This window comes from Dasypus novemcinctus, chromosome 12 (genome assembly GCF_030445035.2).
Source record: "Dasypus novemcinctus isolate mDasNov1 chromosome 12, mDasNov1.1.hap2, whole genome shotgun sequence".
In the NCBI taxonomy this organism is placed as follows: Eukaryota; Metazoa; Chordata; class Mammalia; order Cingulata; family Dasypodidae; genus Dasypus; species Dasypus novemcinctus.
In genome coordinates, this window is record NC_080684.1 from 88,120,013 (window position 1) to 88,141,707 (window position 21,695).

The 21,695-nt window shown below is 43.4% G+C and overlaps 1 protein-coding gene across 2 annotated transcripts in view; it reads left to right on the forward strand.

Annotated features, from left to right (window-relative positions):
• Positions 1-21,695, forward strand: part of STAB2 (stabilin 2) — a 171,593-nt gene that overhangs the window by 110,696 nt on the left and 39,202 nt on the right. Inside the window, exons 40-47 of one of the 2 annotated variants that reach the window (XM_058308640.2) lie at positions 3,554-3,599; positions 4,627-4,703; positions 10,661-10,786; positions 11,481-11,554; positions 13,142-13,213; positions 18,735-18,851; positions 20,204-20,251; positions 21,094-21,177. In XM_058308640.2, the coding sequence (XP_058164623.1) occupies positions 3,554-3,599; positions 4,627-4,703; positions 10,661-10,786; positions 11,481-11,554; positions 13,142-13,213; positions 18,735-18,851; positions 20,204-20,251; positions 21,094-21,177 (644 nt within the window). The remainder of the gene's footprint in view (positions 1-3,553; positions 3,600-4,626; positions 4,704-10,660; positions 10,787-11,480; positions 11,555-13,141; positions 13,214-18,734; positions 18,852-20,203; positions 20,252-21,093; positions 21,178-21,695) is intronic. The other variant, XM_058308641.2, reaches the window with a different exon arrangement.

Genomic DNA, 21,695 nt, shown 5'->3' on the forward strand with positions numbered 1-21,695 from the left:
ATTTCCTCTATAATAAACAATGCTGAATGAACATCTCATATATACATCTTTTTGCATTTGTCTTATTATTTCACCTGGTTAAATTCCTAAAGGTGGAATTTCTTAGCAGAAGTTGGCACTTTAAAGGAAGGTTTTGCTATTTATTCCCAAATTGTCTTCTAGAGGTTAGAGCAATTTCTTTTCCAGACCATCAGGGTCTGAACAGGCCCACTTCCCTCCACCTCCCACCACATGGTGCTAATGTTTCTTAATGTTCTTTAAGTGAGAGTGATGCGTGGGAAGAGAATTTCAAGCAGAAATTAGCACGTGGATGGCACAGAGACGTGAGAAACCTCCTGACAGAGAACCAAAGGGTTTCAGAATGAGAGATTTATAGGGACAAGTAGGAGCACTGACTGAGATAAGAGTGGTAGGCAGGAACCAGATTGAGAGGTGAAGGAGATTGGGCCTTCTCCTAAAGCCAACAGGGAGCTTTTAAAGGTCTTTAAAGAGGGGAGCAATATGATTACATTCGCATTTTAGAAAGATCATTTTGACACTGGATTGGGGAGCAAACCCCTGGAATCAGGTATCATAGACCCCACCCCCTCTCCAGAATGGGGGCCGGGGAGGAGATCACAGGTGTGCATCAGCCCAGTGAGGTTCTAGAGTTACGGAATTGTCAGAGGGAGTGCCTTTGCCTAAGTCTCCAGGTGATGCTGAAATTAAAGGAATGAGGGATTAAGAGCTGGTTGAAAAGCTCAAGTAGGAAAGTCTGAATAGGACCAAGCAAGAAGACAGGCCAGAGTGGGAATCTAATGCTGGGGTACAGAGACAGGATTCAGAGAACCCAGGAGAGGGGAGCAGGGAGCGACGGGGTCATGCAAACAGGAAGATATCCTGGGTGAATGCCGAGGATAGATGATGTGGCCCCTGACTGTCACCTTTGCTCTTCTAGGAAAACCAACTACATGTCAAGAGAAGGGGTAGGGCACAGTCTGGAAACTGAAGCAAGTTTTCAAAAGACGATTGATGGAAGTCTGAACTAAGTAGCATGACTTTGGCAGTGAAAATGGGGACACTTGGTTGTTAAATGAGGTAGAATGGACAGCACATGGCGCCTTACTGGATGCTGGAGGAAAGAAGAGGGCTGGTCAAGGATGACAGCTAGATTTTGAATTGGGCAACTGCATAGCTTATAGAGCAATTTAGAAAGAGGACAGTTGGGGTGGCACAGCTTGGGGGTGAGGGATTGAGTTTTGAGGTACCAGCGAACATTCTAGAAGAGAAGCTCAGGGAACTTTAACTCATTCATTCATTCATTCATTGCCAAGCTCCTACCATGTGCCAGACACTATGCTAGGGACACTGAGAACAATATGGTCTCTACCCTCAAGAGCTCACAGTGTAGTAGGAGATGCTGACAGGTTCCCAGACAGTTGCTGCAAATTAGGCAACTAGAATTGTGGGTGTACAGTTCAGGAATGAGATCAGAGCTGGAGATGTAAATGTTAAGGAATCAGAAAACAAATTAGAGTGTGTACGCTTCATACCATGAAGGGGTGGGGTCATCTAGAAACCACCTAGTCAGCCCTCCATGCCACTCTCTCTCACCAAGTCTAAGTAATTCTATCTCCCCCACGTCCCTCGAATTCATCCCATCCTCCTCTCGCCTTCCCCCCTGGTAGCCTCATGGCCACTCTCTTTACCTCTGGTCCTGTCTCCTTTAGTATTAGTCAGGGTTCTTCAGAGAAGCAGAACCACAGGGTATTGAGAGATTTACTATGAGGAATAGGCTCAAGCAGTTGTGGGGACCGGCAGGTCTGAATTCTGTAGGGCAGGCCATGGCCTGGAATTCCAGTCAAGGAAATGTTCCAGTCTGAGTCTGAATTCCTTAGGGGAAGCTGGCCAGCTGGAAATTCCAATAAGAGTTATTGTTGAAGTCTTGAGACTGAAATTCCCTGACCTCTGGCACCCTCAATTCTTGCTGTTAAGACTTCCAACTGATTGGATGAGGCCTATACACATTATAGAGAATAATCTCCTTTACTTAAGTTGAACTGATTGTAGATGCTAATCCCATCTCTGAAATACCCTCCACAGTAACAGCTAGGCCAGTATTTGACAATTAACTGGACACCATAACCAACAAAGACGATCATAAAATGAACCACCACACCCCCCACTCCACACTCAGCATTGCTTCTGGAGAGAACCTGCCAAAACATAGATAAGAGCGTTTTTTTCCCAGCCCCTCCCCAGACTAAACAGCTTGCCTACAGGAGAAAGTTCAGCTCCTTAGCAGGGTGGAGCATAAAGTTATTCACCAACTGGCCCTCATCCCATTTTCTAGCCTCATCTCTGGTCCTTATACCAGCCTCATCTCTAGTCCCTTGTGCACACTGTGCACAAGGAGCTTCCAGAGTAATAAAAGAAATGAAAGGGTGAAAGATCTGCAAAGGAAGACCAGTGGAAAGAAATGCTCAATAGAAGACAAGGAAAATAGTGGTGTAGAGTGCAGCACAAAGTCTCTAGACTAGAGCAAGGAAGACAGCCCGTGGCAGACGTCACTCATCAGACATTGCCTCTTTCCCCCTGAGGCCAGAGAGGGGCACAGAATCCTTCTCAACAGAGCACACCTTGTATTATAGTCACTGCTGGTCAATTGAAGTTGGCTTAAAGGTTTAGAGCAGGTTCCAAGAGGAAGACATGAATGATGATTGGGATATCATTAGACAGAGAACAGAAAGAAAAGAATTTCTAGGCTCAAGGAGTAGCACAAATAAAGGTATGAAGGATATTGCATCCACTCCAGCCCATCTGAGCTTGTAAATGTTCCTTCTGACACAAAACAGACCACTTTTGCAGCCAATTCTCTGTTTCAGGACCTTCTCTGCAATCTGGACAGGGCTTCCATGATTTCTATCCCAAAGGCAGGAGCACCCAGCCCAAAGAGTACTCTTTCCTCAACTCTAATGATTTCTTCCTGGAACTTCCCAGCCAGGAAATATCTATTAATCAAGCATCCAAGAACCTATAATGTGTCCTGGAAATTTAGAAATTAATTCAACTAATAGATACTGAGTACCTGCTGTGTGCCATGCTCTGGGTTATTTCTACACATGCAAAAAAAAATTATTATTTATAACTATGTGTTTGCTTGTTTATATCATTCCATAATAAAATGATTGAAAACTAGAAAGAATAAGAAACATGGAAAACAAAAATAAAGGTGGAAAATCAAGCCCCAGGAAAGGATGTACATCAACACCCAGAGCATCAGGGCCCTCAGCCCCAAGTGAGGGAAGACACTGTGCTTGACTCATCTTTGCATCCTCATTGCCTAGTACAGGGATACTCAGTGGATACTCCATCAGTTGTTCCTGAGCTGCTGACCTTTAATTTGGCTCCGAGCTTCCCGGCAGCCAATGTAAAGAAGGATTTATATGGTCAGTTACATAGTTCACAGGACACATTCCTGGTGTAATCTTTTCCTAGCACCAAGCACTAAAGAAAGTCCTCAAGTGGGGTTTAGTAGAAGAGGGTTGATGCAGCAACTGGTTCTCTTTTTCAGAGATCACAGAAGACAACTGCAAAGGGACATGCCACACCAGCGCCAAGTAGGTACCCTCTGGACCTCCTCTGAGGACAATGCAGAGGAGATTCCTGCCCAGGAATTTCTACCCCAAGCCCCATCCTTACTGTTTATGAGGTTTTAGGATAAATTTTCAAGTACAAGACTCAAAATATCTCAGAAGAGCCCACATCAACTTGTCAGGTCCAACCTTTTCTGCAAGCTTCCCCCTGAGTTACCTGACACATTGGCAAAAATGCCAGTTGTTACCCCTAGTTCAAGCCATGGAGCTCTTTCCAGGACTCAGATGGAGCCCACAGTGGGCCTCACTTTCATGAAACCTTGCTGCCCACTCACAGCCAAGCCCAGTTCATGCTCCTAACTCCCGTAGGGCAGGGGTTCTTGTCCAGGGATCCATGAGCTTGAACTGAAAATTAAAAAAAAAAAAAATTCTTGTGGGGACGTGTTGGTACAGGTGTGATCTATTTATTAAATAACACACAGTATAGTATGGACTTAGTAAGGGGTCCGTGGTTTTCACCTAAATGGCAAAGGGGTCTATGGAACAGAAAAGGTTAAGAACCCTTGCCATAGGGGTTTAATAGGTTAAGAGCCCAAGTAGCTGGAGTTAGACCTGAATTCAAACTCAGCCTCTGTCATTTTCACTGACTGGGCAAGTTTGAGTCAACTATTAAATCCCCCTAAGCCACAGTTTCTTCATCTATAAATGGAACTAATAATAATGTCCTAGGGATATTGGGTTTTGTGTAGGTGACACTGAGTAATGCATGAAGCACAGTTCCTAGCACATGGAAGCTCTCTCAAGATTGCTAGCCACCCTCCTAATTCCTTGGTGGACACCAAAGAATACACACTGTGCAGCTTGCCTGATAAATGATGGCTGTGTTAGCGGCTGGTAGAGGGGTTGTGCTAGAAACAGCCCTTAGGATGTACCCCTGGAAGCAGGGGCTGGAATGCTGGGGAGATGAGGCTGAAAGAGCATTGCAAGTCACGTGGTAGGGTGTTAAGTCGAGTATTTTCCTACAGACACCATTTGTTCTTTCTCATTGCAGCTGCCTTCTCAGTCCCAATGGCACAGCCTCATGCAAGTGTGCAGCAGGATTCCAAGGGAATGGGACCGTCTGCACAGGCAAGGGGAGAGGAATTTTCTGGGGGTGGGAGGGGCCAGTTTGCATGGGCTGCCGAGAGATCTGTGTTCCTGCAGACGGAATGGGCCTCAGCAGCTAGTGCCAACACTGATGGAGAATTGCATGTAAGAGGGCCGCTGACTGTGCCCAGGACAGGAGACCAACTGCTCTCCCACGGAGCTGGAGGGGTGGATTTGAAATGCACCTGTACCATGGTTCACAGATTTGACCTCAATTGGAAACACCTGGAGAGCTTTAATACCTACTGAAGTTCATCTGGGAGATTCTGGCTTGATTGGCCTACAGTGTGGCCTGGGCATCGGGACCCTAAAATGGGACAGGCAAGGACCCTGGCTCTTCCTCTGCCTGACCCTGAGGCCTTGGTTGGTCATGGGCTGGTCTCTTAACTCTTCCAAGCCTTGTTAGCTCATTTGTAAAGTAAACAGAAAAGTATCTCCCTTGTAGAGTGGTTTTGAGATTAAATGTCCTCTCTGTGCACAGTGGTGGAATAATGCACCTGCTCAAAACTCAGCCTCAGCATAGACTGCCTGCGTTTGAATCCAAGCTCTCATGTTGACTTGGGCTATTAATTTCCGGTGGCTGCTGTAGCAAATGAGCACAACCCTTGGACTTCTGGGTTTTGGCCAGAAGTCCAAAACCCAGCAGGGCTGCCCTTTCATGCTCCAGGGGAGAAGCCTTCCTGGCCTCTTCCAGGTTTGGCGGGCCCTAGGCCCTCCTTGGCTTGTGGCCTCCATGTTCACATGGCCTTCTCCTCTCCTATCTGTGTCTTCTCCTCTTCTGTCTCCTATGTGGACACTCATCTTTGCTCCTAGGGCCCACACACAGGACAGATGAGCTCACACAAAACCCTTAACAACATCTGCAAAGACCTGTTTTCATGATAAGGCCACATTCACAGATCACAGGGATTTGGCAGGGATATCTTTTAGGGAGACACTTTTTTGGCCTATCACATTTGGGAAAGTTGTTGACTGCTCTTTGCATCATTTCTTCACCTGTAAATTGGATAATAAGAGAAACTCCTCATTGGGTGGTTGGATAATCACCTGGACTAATACCTGTGATGTGCTCAGAGCAGCCCTGGCACCCAGCAGCCAGCAAAGGTGAGCTAAGACCCTTTCTGTGCTAATGTGTATTTGGTGCTAGAAAAATGGAAACTCTTTGTGTGAATATTCTCTTGAGCACTGTGTCCCCAGAAGCCCTGGTCCAGACTGCAGTGGAGCTGGATGGTGGTTGCAGCAATCTCCTTTCTAGATTGTCTTGCCCTGGGGATTTTCTCAGAATAAGGGGTACCCTGACCCTGGTCCCAGAAGTTTCTTACAGAAGGATATGTGCAGGAGGCTAATGAAAAGAACTGGAAAGGGTAAAATACAGGACTTTCTTTCCTGCCATGTATTTTTTGGGGGAAAGAGCAAAACCAGAAGACCCAGGCCAATAGAAGAGCAATCAACATCTGTATAACATTTTCATATACATGATCAGATGTGAGTCCTCAAAGCTATAAACAAGGACTTGGCCCATCTGGGTGGACCCCAAAGTCCACATTAAGTCCCTTGTTCAAGGTCACACCATAAGTCAAGCCTGAGCTCAGACTCAAACATAGGGCTCACTTGGGACTCCAGATCCTAGACTTTTTGTACCACATTTCTCTGGAAAATTTTGTTTTAAAATAGTCTTATAATCTTAGCTTCCAGCACAAAGTCATCCTCATCCCTCTCACAAGTGTGTAATTATCCCTCTGAGGACTGTTCAATCTTAAAATGACTACTCAATAATCCTCCAAGAAAAAAATAATTTATTAAATTCCCTGGAGGTTTAGCTTAAATTTTGTATTACAATCTTGTATTTTGAAAATTGAAAATGGTAGATGTTAAGTATCTAAGTTACATTTCGTTGAGTAAATAAAGGAAATTGAAAGATGTATTCACAATAACCCTCAAGAAACCAGAATACCCTACCATGTTCCCTAAACTTGCTGGATGAATGGGGGATTCTGGTATTTACTTTTCCACTTATGTGCCACAATCACTGATCCTTAAATCCCTTTAGGGCTCAAGGACCCCTCTGGGAATCCATTGAGAGCCTCGACACCTCTCCCCAGAATAAGTCATCTTCACAATGTGGAATCTTGCACGTAATTCCTAGAAGTTCAGGGACTCCCTGGGCCTATTCACAGCCCCAGGTTAATACCCTGCTTTAAATCATGCTATTCCCACTTCTTTTAATACTTTCCCTTCAGCAACACAGTTCTAGGCTTCGCCAGTGACGGGTCTAGCCCCACTCACCTTAAACACACCCAAGAAGTATTTTCATTCCTGCCTTCCCAGTTGAACATGGGCCCCCCTTATTTACAACCTCAAGGAGAGGAGCCTGCTTGACTCTTGTCATTTCTTTTGCCATCTAGATAACATGGTTTTATCCTCCCCTTAAGAATCTTGCTCAGTGTTCTTTTTTTTTTTACTTTATTGAGTTATAATTCACCCACCGTACAATTCACTCTTTTAAAGTGTTTAGTCCAGGGCTTCTCATATATTGAGTTGTACATTCATAACCATAATCACTATTACAACATTTTCATTACCCCCCAAAGAAACCCCATCCTCTTAGTCATCACCACCCCTCTACCCAACCCTCCTCTAACCTGCAGTCTTAAGCAAACACTAATTAACTTTCTGTCTCTATGGATTTGCCTATTCTGGATTTCATGTAAGTGGTCCTTTGTGACTGGCTTCTTTCACTTTGCATAATGCTTTCAAATTTCCCCCATGTTGTAGCATGTATCAGTGCTTCATTCTTTTTCATAGGTGAATAATATTCCATTGCATGAATTTGCCACAGACATTTGGGTGTTTCTACTTTTTGAATATTATGAATAATGTTGCTACATTCTTGAAAGTATCTGGACATTGTGTACAAGTTTTTGCATGGATATGTTTTCATTTTCTTGAGTGTGTACCTAGGAGTAGAATAGCTGGATCATATGGTAACTCTTTGTTTAATTTTTTAAAGAATTGTCAGAGGCTGTACCATTTTGCATCTCTACCAGCATTGTATGAGGGTTCCAATTTCTTCATATTCTTGCCAACACTTTTTGTTATCTGTCTTTTTTTTTATAGCTACCTAGTGAGTGTAAAGTGATATTTCATTGTGGTTTTGATTTGTATTTCTGTGTTGGCTAGTGATATTGAGTATCTTATCATTTGCTTATTAACCATTTGTGTATCTTCTTTGTAGAACTGATTATTCAGACCCTTTGCCCATTTTTAATGGGGTTACTTGTCTTTTTATCATTGAGTCATAATAGTTCTTTATATATTCAAAATTCAAGTCCATTACCAGAAACATGATTTGCAAATAGTTTCTCCCTTTGTGGGTTATTTTTTTTAAAGATTTATTTATTTATTTCTCTCCCCTCCCCCCCACCCCCACCCCCACCCCAGTTGTCTGTTCTCTGTGTCCATTTTTGCTGCGTCTTCTTTGTCCGCTTCTGTTGTTGTCAGCAGCACAGGAATCTGTGTTTCATTTTTTGTTGCGTCATCTTGTTGTATCAGCTCTCCGTGTGGGCAGCACCATTCCTGGGCAGGCTGCACTTTCTTTCGCGCTGGGCAGCTCTCCTTCCAGGGCACACTCCTTGCACATGGGGCTCCCCTACGAGGGGGACACCCCTGCATGACACAGCACTCCTTGCGCGCATCAGCACTGCGTGTGGGCCAGCTCCACACAGGTCAAGGAGGCCCAGGGTTTGAACCGCGGACCTCCCATGTGGTAGACGGATGCCCTAACCACTGGGCCAAGTCCACTGCCCTATTTTTTTTTTCTTTATGGTATCCTTTGGTGAAAAAAAGTTTATAATTTTAATGTCCAGTTTATCTATCTTTTATTTTTATTTTTCTTGTACTTTTGATGTCATATCTATGAGACTGTTGCCTACTCCAAGGTGATAAAGATTAATATCTAAATTTTTTCCAAAATTTTAATAGTTTTAGCTCTTACATTTAGGTCTCATCTATTTTGAGTTAAGTTTTGTATATGAAGTGAGAGAGGGGTCCAAATTTATTCTTTTGCATGTGGATTAGTTGTCTCAACACCATTGTTGAAAAGACTGTTCTTTCCTCCATTGAATGGACTTGTCACCCTTGTCCAAAATCAATTGACTGTAGATGTATGGTTTTAACTCCAGACCCTCGATTCTATGCCAGTGACTTTTGTCTACTGGATGCCAGGACACACTTATTATTACTATCGCTTTGTAGTAAATTTTGAATCTGGAAGTGTGACTCCTCCAAACTTGTTCTTCTTTTTCAATATTGCTGTGGCTATTCTGGGTCCCTCAAATTTCCAAATGAATTTTAGGCTTGGCTTGTTAATTTTTACAATTAAGCCCACTGGGATTTTGATAGGGTTTGTATCAAATCTGTAGATAAATTTGGGAAGTGAATTAGTCAGGGTTCTCCAGAGAAACAGAACCAACTACGTGTGTGTGTGAGTAATATGTATAAGATTTATTATGCAGACTTGACTCACAAGAGCATGGGGGCTGCCAAGTCCGATGTCCACAGAGGCAGGCTGCAACCTGGAAACTCCAGTAAAGGTGATGCTGAGGTTCTTAGTCCAAATTCCCCAGGGAAAGGAATCCTAGCAAGAGCCAGTGCTGAAGTTGTGTACAAATCCTCTTCCAATCTCTGACATCCTAAATTCTGGCTTATAAAACCTCCAACTGTTTGGATGAAGAGACTCCCCACACTGCTAATGGCAATCTTCTTTGTTGAGCCTAGATGCAGGCAACTGATTATAGATGCAAATCCCACCTCAGAATACCCTCACGTTAACAAACAAGTCATTGCTTGACCAAACTGGACACTGTAACCTAGCCCAATGCACACATGAAATTAACCATCACATGGCGAATAGCCATTTTAGCAACGTTAATTCTTCCAATCTGTGAAACTGGAATAGCTTTTCCATTTTTCAGTTCTTTCATTTCTTTCAAAAATATTTTGTAGTTTTCAGAATATAAATTTTGTCCTTCCTTTCTTAAAGGTATTCATATTTCATTCTTTCTGATCCTATCATAAATAAAATTTTAACTTCAATTTTTCAGTTTGTTCGTTGCTACTCTATAGACACACAATTGATTTTTGTCTACTGATCTTGTTCCCTCCGAGTTTGCTGAACTCATTTTGTAGTTCTAATAGCATTGATGTATTCCTTAGGATTCTCCATATCATGAAAGATCATGTCATCTGCCAAGAGTGATCATTTTACGTCTTTCTTCTATTCCTAGTTTGTTGAGAGATTTATTAGGAATAGATGTTGGATTTTGTCAAATGTTTTATCATGAAGCGGTGTTAAATTTTATCAAATGCTTTTTCTGGGTCTATCTAGATGATCATGTGGGGTTTTTTGTCCTTTATTCTATTGATGTGATATATTACATTGATTTTCAAATGTTAAAACACCTTGAATTCCAGGATAAATCCTACTTGGTCATGATCTATAATCTTTTTTGCTATTATTTTGGTGAGAAGTTTTATGTCTGTATTTATAGTCTGTAGTTTTCTTGAGACATATTTGTCTGGTTCTGGTATCATGGCCTCATAGAAAGAGTTGAGAAGTATTCCCTCCTCTTCTACTTTTCAGCAGAATTTGTGAAGAATTGGTATTGATTCTTCTTTGAATGTTTGGTAGAATCACCAGTGAAGCCATCTAATGCTTTTGAATTAGCTGTATTTAACCTACATTCTGACAGTGTAGTTTGGAAGTATCCTAAATATTTACTCTTTCAAAAATGGGACTGATCATAAGGCTGCCTGCCTCCTATGAACTTGGAAAACTAGTAAGTTTGGCTTCCTAGGTCATTTCTCAATGACCCAGGTGAAAATGCAACCCTTTTACCCCTCTCTTCCCCCTTCTGTGCTGTCATCTCCCCTTTCCATAGCGATCGACGCCTGTAGGGTCAGCAACGGAGGATGTTCTACCAAGGCTGACTGTAAAAGAACCACCCCAGGAAGCCGGGTGTGTGTGTGCAAAGCGGGCTACACGGGTGACGGCATCGTGTGCTTAGGTGGGTCCCGCCCCTCGTCCATCCTTGGCAATGGTTTGAGGGTCAGGTGCTGTGCAATGCCGGCAGCACGTGGGCTCTTATCCTTGGGACATGCAACCGTCGGGATCCTCTTTCAGTTTGGTGCAGAAAGGTCCCAGGGTGTGGAAAACACGACCCCTGGGAGGAAAAGGTGTGTAATATCTAAAAGTCACTTTGGAGGAAGGAAGGGGAAAACTATTTCCAATTCAACATTATGGAGGTGCCTAAATGTGTAAACTTATTACTTCCTTGTTTACACAAGTAGCATATTCTCAATGAAGAAAAATCAGAGCATGCTGAGGGGGAAATTCTAGAGATTTCGCTGTTACTATTGCTGTGTTAGCCTATTTTACTATGCATACATGCAATTTTTTAATAAAACAAAAATATCTCCTGATACAAATGATTTACCTTGCTTAGTCATATGACAGGAATAACTTTCCCTGAAAATAAGCATATATATCTAAATTATTATTTTTAATGTGCATGCATTGTTCCACTGCTGGCATTTGCCAGAAGAATTGATTCTGGGAACAGTATCTGGCACCATCCCCCTTGGGTGATTTCTGCCTCAGAGCTGGCGTCAAACTAAATTGCACCAACTGGTGCTTCTAGATTCCTTCTCCTGAGAGTGAGGCTTGATCCTCATGCCAGTTGTTGGCTTTTTGTTTCAAAGAAATCAATCCGTGTTTGGAGAACAACGGTGGCTGTGACAAGAACGCAGAGTGCACACAGACGGGACCCAACCAGGTGAGCCTGCCTCCCGTGGGCCCTGGAGGTGTTTGAGGCGGAATCTCCTCCTGAGCGAAAGGGGCTAAGAACAGACTGCTGGGGAATAAGAGAAGAAACTAAAGGCTCGAAGGGAAACTCTGAAAGAGCAGAAGGAGGGGAAATGGGGGACAAGGAGATGGAGCTGTCTCGGGGGGGCCAACAAGCAGGGATCTGCTGACACTGCCTGACTCCAGGAGCACCTAGGAGGTTCCCCAGAATGCTCCCCTCTCTTTCAGCTTTGTGATGCCTGGAATCCCACCATGTTATCTTTGACTTAGGGTTCGGACATGCATGTGACACGGCAGAAGATGATATTCTAGGCTCTCTCTCTTCACATAGTCCTTCACACAAGTGACCTTGCAGCATCTCTCCAGTGGGTGGGTTTGGGGTGGTGGGAAAAAAGGTGACAGCTCCAGCCTCAGATGAGAGAGGTCTACAGAGGGAGGAGACACAGGCGGGCAGGCTCAGAGACCCGAGCTCTGCCTCTCTCAGTCTCTGTCACATTGTCATCACCCAAAATGACGAGGCAGGAAATTAAATACATGAGCAATGGGTGTCAAAGTTAGGTCTCCAGAGTATGATCTACCAGCTTTCTTGAGCCCTTCAGAGACTACAGTGGCAGGTCTCCCAGTGGGTGGATCAAGCAAGTGCCTAGAGCACCCAAAATTAAGAAAAAACCAGTTGTTTTGAAAAAATTGTGTGTGTGTGCATTCATAAATATAGTCACAGGGAAAACCAGAAACGTCAAGCTTCCTTATACATATTTTCAGGTAGAGTTTTTATTTCAAACTGTATATGGTGGGGACCTCTGAGATGTTTGGTGCTTAGGGCCACTAAAACGTCCTCCGCTAGGCCTAGGTAGGCAGTGAGAGGGATGCAGGGCTGGACTCTGAGAAAGGACCTGAGCTGAAGACAGGTGCTGGTCGGCCTCTTGGTAAAGATTTGAGCTGAGGTCGCGGCCTATTGTGAAGGAAGAATAGTGTAAAACCTGCTCATTTGGCCCTGACTGGCCCCGCCAATGAGTTAGTTCAACTTCTCACAAGTAGGCACCAGACGAGACAGGAAGCCCCGGATGGATTCCAAGCCCCCAATTGACTCTTTTGGCCAAACAATGAGTATAATTGACCTTTCTGATTAGTGCCATTTATTTAACTCCAAAGCCCCTTTCTCCTGTCTCTCAGCCCTGGTGCCTTTGGGCTGAGCAGTGTGTAGGGATGAGCAAGAATCAAGTGTGAATGGGGGCCATCTCTTAACTGTACTCTCACCAATAGAAGAGAGAAAAGAGATCAGTGCCCATTTGATAAGAAAGTTAAAAAAAATAATAAAGTCTCTCTGCAGCAAAGATAGAATGTGTGTAAGATCCCAGTGCTAAAGAGTGACGTGTGCCCAATGTGCTAAAATAGAATTATCATTCTAGAACGGATATGACCAATACCGAATAAAGAATATTCTAATTGCCAGTATAGAATATCAGATAGAGTTTGCACTAGGGAGTATGAGAGCCAGTGCGTGTGGCCAGGACAGCATGTCTCTGAAACAGCCCCACCTGCCTCTCCTCCCGGACAGGCCGTCTGTAACTGTTTGCCGACACACACAGGAGATGGAAAGACCTGCACATTCATCAACATGTGCTTAACCGTGAGTATGGCTCTAGGGCTAAGACCTCAGAGGTCAAGCCTGGGGGCCTCAGACCCACCTCCTAAGGGACGGGGAGTTGGGTGGTCTCACCTGGGAGGCCTCAGACCTGCTTCTGGGCAGGGAGGCTAATTTCACCCCCATGTTCCAGTCGGGGCACAAGGACAGAAGACTCAGTCTCATACCCCCAGCCTTGGCTGTAGGAGCTGGAGGTGGTGACCCGGGTGTGTGTTTTTGGGCCAGCGTCCCAAGCCCAGCTGGATTAGAAGCTTCTCAAAAGCAGGCATGGCAACAAAGAGGGATCTTGCTAAATAACACTTGTGAGTCAACAAATGGATTCTAATACGCAGTCCAAAATCTTGTCCCCTAACCACGGTGATAGAGTACTGATGTCAGTGACCTGGTTTTTGTTTTGTCTTGTTTAAGTTAGTTAGTTAAAACTAATTTTTACATAATACTCAGTTCTCCCATCTTCTTTGCAAAGTGTGTGTGTGCATTACTCCAATTTTTTTTTCCAGGTTGAGCTATCTGCTGTGATATAAGAGGAATACCCAAAATAGCTTAAATTTTTTTAAAAGGTCATTATAAAGGCCAGAAATGTGTCTTTCCTTCATCAGTGGAAATCTGGGAGAAATCTCAGGATGCAGTAGCATGAATTTCATGATCTCTATAAATATCAACCACCTTTTCTTGGCTCAGCCACACATTCAAGCCCAGTTTGTCCATTTGCTTGTCCCCCTTAATACTAATTCCAATTGGAGAAATCACCCACTCCACCAAGCATGTCTTTCCCATTGAAGACAAAGCTCAAGACTCACCACCTCAAGGGAGCCTTCTTGAATCAACCTCACAGTAACTGCGCACACCTTGTTCTCCTATAATTGAAAGTAGGAATCCACTATGTGTTCCAGATGAGTCAACAATATGATGTAGCATTCCAAAAACTAGTTCTGTCTTAATAGAGGTGAGGAAGATGATTCTACCCCCACCAAGTGACTCCCCCACACCTCCACCAACTCCACTCTGCATGTTAGTCAGTGCTAGAGGAGAAGGTGCAGTTTTAGGCCCCACACGTTGAACAGGAGGTATCACAGGGCGAAGGCACCACTTTCCCATTCCCTGTCCATGAGACATCATTAATGCCTCCAATTCCCTTTCCCTCCAAGTAGTAGTAGGGATGGGGGGGTGGGGGGTGGAGGCTGCCTTCAACATTTCAAGAATTGCCACGTGACAGGGGGTTGTTCTCGTTATACATGAGTTTAAGCAGTAAGACTAGTGTCAGTGGATGGAAATTACAAGAAAATAAATTTCCATTCAACTCAAGTGTGAATTTAGAACTGTCTAGAGATAGAGAGGTACTTTTGGTAGGTAGTGAACTTATCCCATAACTTGAGATCTTAACCATGGGAATAAAGTGACAGATAGATGGGTTATCAACCTAGATAACCACTGAACCCCTCCTCATCCTGATTTGTATGCTTCTATGGCTTTGGGCTAATTTGCTTCTCTAGGCCTCAGTTTTCTTGGGGTCTCTTTCAACTCGAGTATTCTAGGCTCCTATTATCTCCCTCCAGTCAGAATTAAGCTGTTGACACAGTTCTTGTCACTTTCTCACGTTGGGTCCTGGTGTGGGTAGGTATCCCTGGAGCATGCCTTCCAATTCTCTCATAACCCTTGACTAGACCAGCCCCATGGTGTGCAAACCTGGGAGGGACTAACTCGGTCATTGACCATTAATTCTCAAATTGGGCAGGTTATCACTGCTGCTTAGAACCTAGCTATGCCAGGCCTTGGACCTCCAAAAGATAAGTGCTTTAGGACTGCTCTCCCTGCATGTCACATCTGGAGTACTTTAGTCCGTGAAGCTTCCAAAATCCTGCATTGGCTTGACAATTCTGTTTATGGTTTTCCAGGTGTCCAGCTAGGGGCCTCCTGTGCATTATCTTAGTTAATTCCTCTGACAGCCTATGACAGAAGAACGATCATTTTCTCCACTTTAGAGATGAACAGACGGACTGTGTTCTCGCTGCCATAACAAGCTACAACAAACTTGGTGGCTTAAACAATGGAAATTTATTTTTTCAAAGTTCTGGAGGCTAGAAATCTGAAATCTAGGTGTCAGGAACACTGTGTTCCCTCCAAAGACTCTAGAAAGGAAGGCTTCCTTGCCTCTTGCTGCTTCTGGAGGCTCCAGATGTTCCTTGGCTTGTGGCAGCATAATTCCAATCTCTACTTCCTCGTGTGGCCTTCACTTCTGTGTCTGTATCTTCTTTTCTTATAAAGCCATTTATGATTGGATTCAGAGGCCACTCAATCCAGGATGGACATCTCAAGTTCTTAACTTTATTACATCTGCAAAGACCCTTTTTCCAAATAACATCATATCTACAACTACCAGGGGTTAGGGCTTGGATATATCTTTTGCAGGGGCCACAATTCAACCTGCTACTACAGATTGAGAAGAGTGAAGTTCTTTGCCCAAGTTTACAGAGATGGCAAATGACACAGCCAGAACTTGAACCCATGTCTGCCTGACACTCTTAGCCCACTTCTTGCCATGCTCGCTCCTCCCTAGAGGCAGTGGTCCTCACAGGAGGCCAGAGTCCACACGCCTTCCTCACTTGTTTTATATCACCGCCCACCTGAAAGCCTCCAGTGTCATCATGAGAACACCAACACCCTGCAATTAATGCCCTTTCTCTCCAAGCCACCATGTGTTGGTCTGGCAAACTTTTCAGAACAGTGTCTCCTATCTGAAATGACTGTGTAGGGACAATAAGGAAGAAGCTGCAGAAAGGAGAGGGAGTAGGATTTGGAACTATCACAGCTGGCCAGGTTTACTTTAACAGAAGATCATCCATTGGCCACTTTAGTTTTTTAAAACAAAAGCCACCTTGTCTTGATCAAAGTCTCCTGGTACAACTGACCTGGGAGATTCTGGAGATTCTTTGATATTGTATTCATTTCTTAGGGCTGCCACAGCAAAGCCCCACAAACTGGGTGGTGTGCAACAACAGAAATTTATTCTCTCACAGTCTGGGGACTACAAGTCGGAAATCAAGGTGTTGGCAGGGCTGTGCTCCTTCAGAAGCTTCGAGGGGAAGATCCTTCTTTGCCTCATCCTGCTTCTGGTAGCCCCAGGCATTCCTTGGCTGGTAGCAGCATAACCCCAAATTTGGCTTCTGTCTTTACATCTTGCCTCTATGTCTGTGTGTCTATATCCAAATCTCCACTTCTTATAAGGACAAGGGTCATATTGGATATAGTGCTCACCCTAATCCAGTATGACCTCCTCTTAGCCTAACTGATCACATCTGCAAAGACTCTATTTCCAAATAAGGTCACATTCTGAGGTTCCAGGTGGACATGCATTTCGTGGAGCACCATTTAACCCAGTGCAGCTACCCTTAGGGATTAACTCAATTCCAAGGTCATGATATTACAGGCCATCAGGGGCCAGGCCAGGCACACCAATGGGAAGACCCAGAGCAAAATGCCTGCTCCAGGGAGCCAACTTCTGTAGAGCTTCAACAAAAATGTTGCCCTTGGAAATGCCAGTCCGGTGTTGGCAGTGCTTCCAGGTTTTTTTAAGAGAAGATGGAAATTTTATAAACTTTTATATAAATTTTCCCAAGTTTTGCATTATGGTAACTTAAAAAAAAAAACCTCTAAACACTGGGCTAAACAAACAAAATACTCATGGAACTATTAATAATACTGGCCCAAGACCCATGGATTTGTGATATGTGCTTGATTCTCACCAACAAAGATCAAAAATGGGCCTTCCCTGAGTTAGTCCTCTATTCCAAATCTTTACTTTTTTTCTCTCTTTTTAAAGATGGTCTTTTTTTTCACTTTTTTATTTTAAAAAATTACTTTAGATTACATAAATGTTACATAAAAAATATAGGGGATTCCCATATGCCCTACTCCCTACCCCTCCCACACTTTCCCACATTAACAACATCCTTTATTAGTATGGCACATTTATTACAATTGATGAACACGTATTGGAGCATTGCCATTAAGCATGGATTATAGTTTGCATTGTAGTTTATACTCTGTCCTGCAGCATTTTGTAAGTTATGACAAAATATGTATCCATCATTGCAGTGTAAATTCCAATGTTCTGAAAATGCCCCCATATTACACCTGTTGTTTCCCCTCCCTCTCCTCAGAACCTCCAGTGGCCACCCTTAGCAGCTCCCCTTTGCTTCAAGGAGATAATCCTTTAGCCTAACATCAAAGACCATTTACCTGACTGCAGCCTCTCTGTCCAGCTGCCTAACACTGGTTCCCAGAAGCTTCTGCTGTTGTTAAGAGTTTAGGCCAGGGACCCAGCCAGGCCCTGCTGGAATTCCAGCTCAATTACCTACTGGATGTGAGGCCTTAGTAAAGCATCTTGGCCTCTCTGTGCCTCAGTTTCTTTCTCTAGCAAATGGACAGAATCATGATCTCTGCCTCAAGGAATCATGGGGATAAAATGAGCTCATATTTATAAAGTCTTGTTTGCCAGTTTTCCAATAAATATTAGATTTTATGATTACTATTATGATTCTGACCATTGGAACCTTTGAAAGCCACATTCCACCTCTCAAACTGGAAAATTCTTCCCTCTTGGCCACCTACACAAGTCCTTGCCATAGTTCAAGGCCAAGTTAAACCTCCTCTGAGAAGCTGTCAGTTGGGGACTGAATCATGTTCCCCAAAAAAGATGTGTCCAGGTGCTAACTCCTGTTCCTATGGGTTTGAATTCATTTGTAAATAGGATGAAGATATTATTAGTGGACTCATTTGTGAACAGGATTTTCAAAGATACTATTTAGGTAAAGTTAAGTTGAATCAGGGTGGGTTTTAATCCATATGACTGGGGTCCTTAAAGCAAAGGGAATTGGGCACAGAGGTAGAAGCCGAAAGTCAATAGAAACCAGAAGTCAGAAGATGCCAGAGGATGAAGCAGATGGCATGTGACAGAGGCAGAGATGTAAGCCAAGGAACTCCAAGGATTGTGGCAAGCCAGCACTAGAACACTACAGACTCTGGGAGAAAGTATGGCCTGTTGAGACCTTGATTTTGGACTTCTAGCCTCCAAAATCACGACACAATAAATTCCTGTTGTTTAAAGAACCCATTGCATGGTATTTGCCATAACAGCTCTGGAAAACTAAGACACCACCCCCTGGCCATCCTAGCACATAGACAGTCAGGTTTCTGATTTATGATAGCCCTTATTGTTAGAGTCACTCACAGACATCTGCTTCATGTGGCCCTTTACCATTAATTACCTGGGATGATAGAGATCTGCTCAGATGGCCCTGCCATCTTGAGATGTACGGCTGAGTGAATAAGATGGCCCCTGTCACCATAATGGAATGGGAAGGCAAATTCAGGAAAGGGCAAATAATGTAAACTAGTCAAGATTAGAGAGTGAGACAAGACATGGCTTTTAATGCAGAATTGCTTTGCAAATATTAGTAGAGCTGGCAAACTAACTGGTTTGACCTCCCATTGGAAATTTCACCAGAAAAATGGCGGCTGTAGTCCATTTGCTATCTGCAATCACACTGGAGAAGAAAGAACCTGTACTTGCAAGCCAAACTACATTGGGGATGGATTTACCTGCCGTGGCAACATTTATCAGGTAAAATAAGACTTGTCTCCATAAAGTAAAATCTTTCTTCCCTAACTGTGCTGAGAATCCAAATAGTAAAGGAACTTGTAAAAGCTTTGTAACATGGAAAATTTTATAAAAATGAAAAATTATTTTTTCATAAATTGGCAGTGAAAAGAAATTTTATCTACCCATGGAAATTCATTTGATATGGGAAAGAATGTGATTCTGGAGCAGGCACCCCTGGGTTTGAATTCAGCAGTACCAGTTAGTAACCCTGTGACTCTAAGCATATTACATCTCCTCCCCATACATCAATTTTTCTAATCTGTAGAAGAAGATAATTATGGTACCAACCTCATTAGGCTGTTATAAATATTAAATGAGATGGAGTGTGTAGAATGCACAGAACACACAATAAACCAAGGGCATTACCTTGATATAGATTGCTATTAGAATGTGTGTGCAGTAAGCGGACTTGGCCCAATGGATAGGGCGTCTGCCTACCACATGGGAGGTTCGCGGTTCAAACCCCGGGCCTCCTTGACCCGTATGGACCTGGCCCATGCACAGTGCTGATGCGCGCAAGGAGTGCCCTGCCACGCAGGGGTTTCCCCCGCATAGGGGAGCCCCACACACAGGAGTGCGCCCCATAAGGAGAGCCACCCAACATGAAAGAAAGTGCAGCCTGCCCCCCAAGAATAGCGCCGCACCCACGGAGAGCTGACACAAGGTGACGCAACAAAAAGAAACACAGATTCCCAGTGCTGCTGCTAAGGATAGAAGCGGTTACAGAAGAACACACAGTGAATGCACACAGAGAACAGACAACTGGGGGGAGGGGGAGAGGGAGGGGGAGGGAAATTTTTTTTTAAATCTTAAAAAAAAAAGAATGTGTGTGTGTGTGTACAGGCATATACCTGTACTGAACATAGAAAATGAGGCTGTATAATACTTACATGTTTCCACTTATTTTAAAATAAGTGTTCGTTATTTGACTTAGAGAAGGATGAGAACATTTTGACTGATCTGGTTATCAGAACAACCAAATCTGCTATAAACCTATAATTGATTTTTAAAATATTTGGACTTTTTAAAATGTTCTTAAAGCTCAGAGGCTCCTGGAAATGGCTGGACCTCTCTTTGTTAAATCAGATGGTAATTCCAGAAGGATTTTGGAACTGACAGTGAGTCCACATAGTCATTCTGAACATCCATTGTGAGCTTAGTGATGAGATTGGAAAGAGTCCATTGTTGCAGATTTCCAGCTGGGGGCAGTGGCAGAGACTCATGACTTGGATAAATCATCCTGAGATAATCTTGTGTGGTGCTTTTGCATAATTCAAGGGTATTAAGTGAAACTACTCTGTCTTTGTTTGCAGGAGCTTCCCAAGAACCCCAAAACTTCCCAGTATTTCTTCGAGATGGAAGTAAGAATGTGTGTGTCTGTCTTAACTATAAAAGTTGGGTCTCAAGCGAGATACAGGATGAACCTGTAGCTCTGAAGTTGATGGGGATAAAAGAAAATCTGGGGACCTGGCTTTCTGGAGTGGGCTCTGTCTTTGGGCATTTATAGGCTTCCTCTCTCAAGCCTCAGGTGGGCAACATAAAAAATATGGAACAAATGCTGCACTGACCCACTGGACAGATAAGAATGTAGTATATAAAAAGCCTCCCAGCGTACCAGTGGAAAAAGAAGCTTTACTGGGGCAATTGGTCAATTCTTTGGGTGAAAATAGTAAGTTAGATCTTTCCACAAGTCATATATTTAATTAAGTTCCAGCTGTACTGAAGAAGAAAATATAAAAACTAGAAGAACAAAATCATAAAAAAATAACTAGAAGAAAATATAGGTAACCCTATGATTTTAGAACTGGCAAGAAGACAGTGTCAACAGTTAAGTAAATCACCTTTCTATTTACATTTGTATTATTATTCCAATTATGTACAATATTTATATGTGGAAGAAACACTGGAAAAGAATACTGAAATCAACAGGGGTTACTTCTAGGTGGTAAGATTAAGGGGAGTTATTATTTTCTTTTTATGCTTTGTTTTTAAGTTTTTACTATAATGATTGTGCATTAATTTTACAGCCAGAAAAGAAGGGAGCATTATTTCAATGACAGAGAATCTGGGTTTGAATTTAAATCTAAAGACTAAAAATCAGATCTCCCACCCAGTCATTATCAACTCTCTCTGCCATTTTTTTGAGCCTCTGCCTATACTTACATTAAGCACGTGGCATGTGGACCCATGTTTCTTCCCATAGGAGCATTCTGTACGAGACCTCCTTGGCCCAGGCCCCTTCACGGTCTTCGCCCCATTATCTGCAGCCTTTGATGAGGAGCCCCAGGTAAGCACACGATGGTGGACAGGCAGAGGAGGTTTGGGGATAGTGCGCCATCTTTCAGCCTCACTCTCAACCAACATCGGGATGTTTCTGGGCAGGAGATTTAAGGTAAGAGGAAATGACCAGCAGTGGAAGGGGCTGCCTTTCAGAGCAGGCTCTGCATGTTGGAGGAAGCATTTGCATTTGGGTAATCCCTGGCCTGAGATTCTAAAGGGCATTCCTAACTGGGCAGGAGATTGGATAAGGTCAATAATTCCTAAGTGGTTCACTAAAAAATAAAAATCCTGGGTTAAAAAGATTTAAGTAGGTTTTCTTCTGCAGGACTTTTCAGGGTCTTTACTGTTACCACATTTATTGGGACACTTCATGCTGGATATCCATTAATAATGATAAAATAATAGCTAGCCTTTATTGAGTGTTCTAGGCACTGTTCCAAGTACCTGACCTAGATTAACTCACTCAGTCCTCACAACAACCCTGTGAGCCAATGGTTATTAGAACAATTTTATAGTCAAGGACAT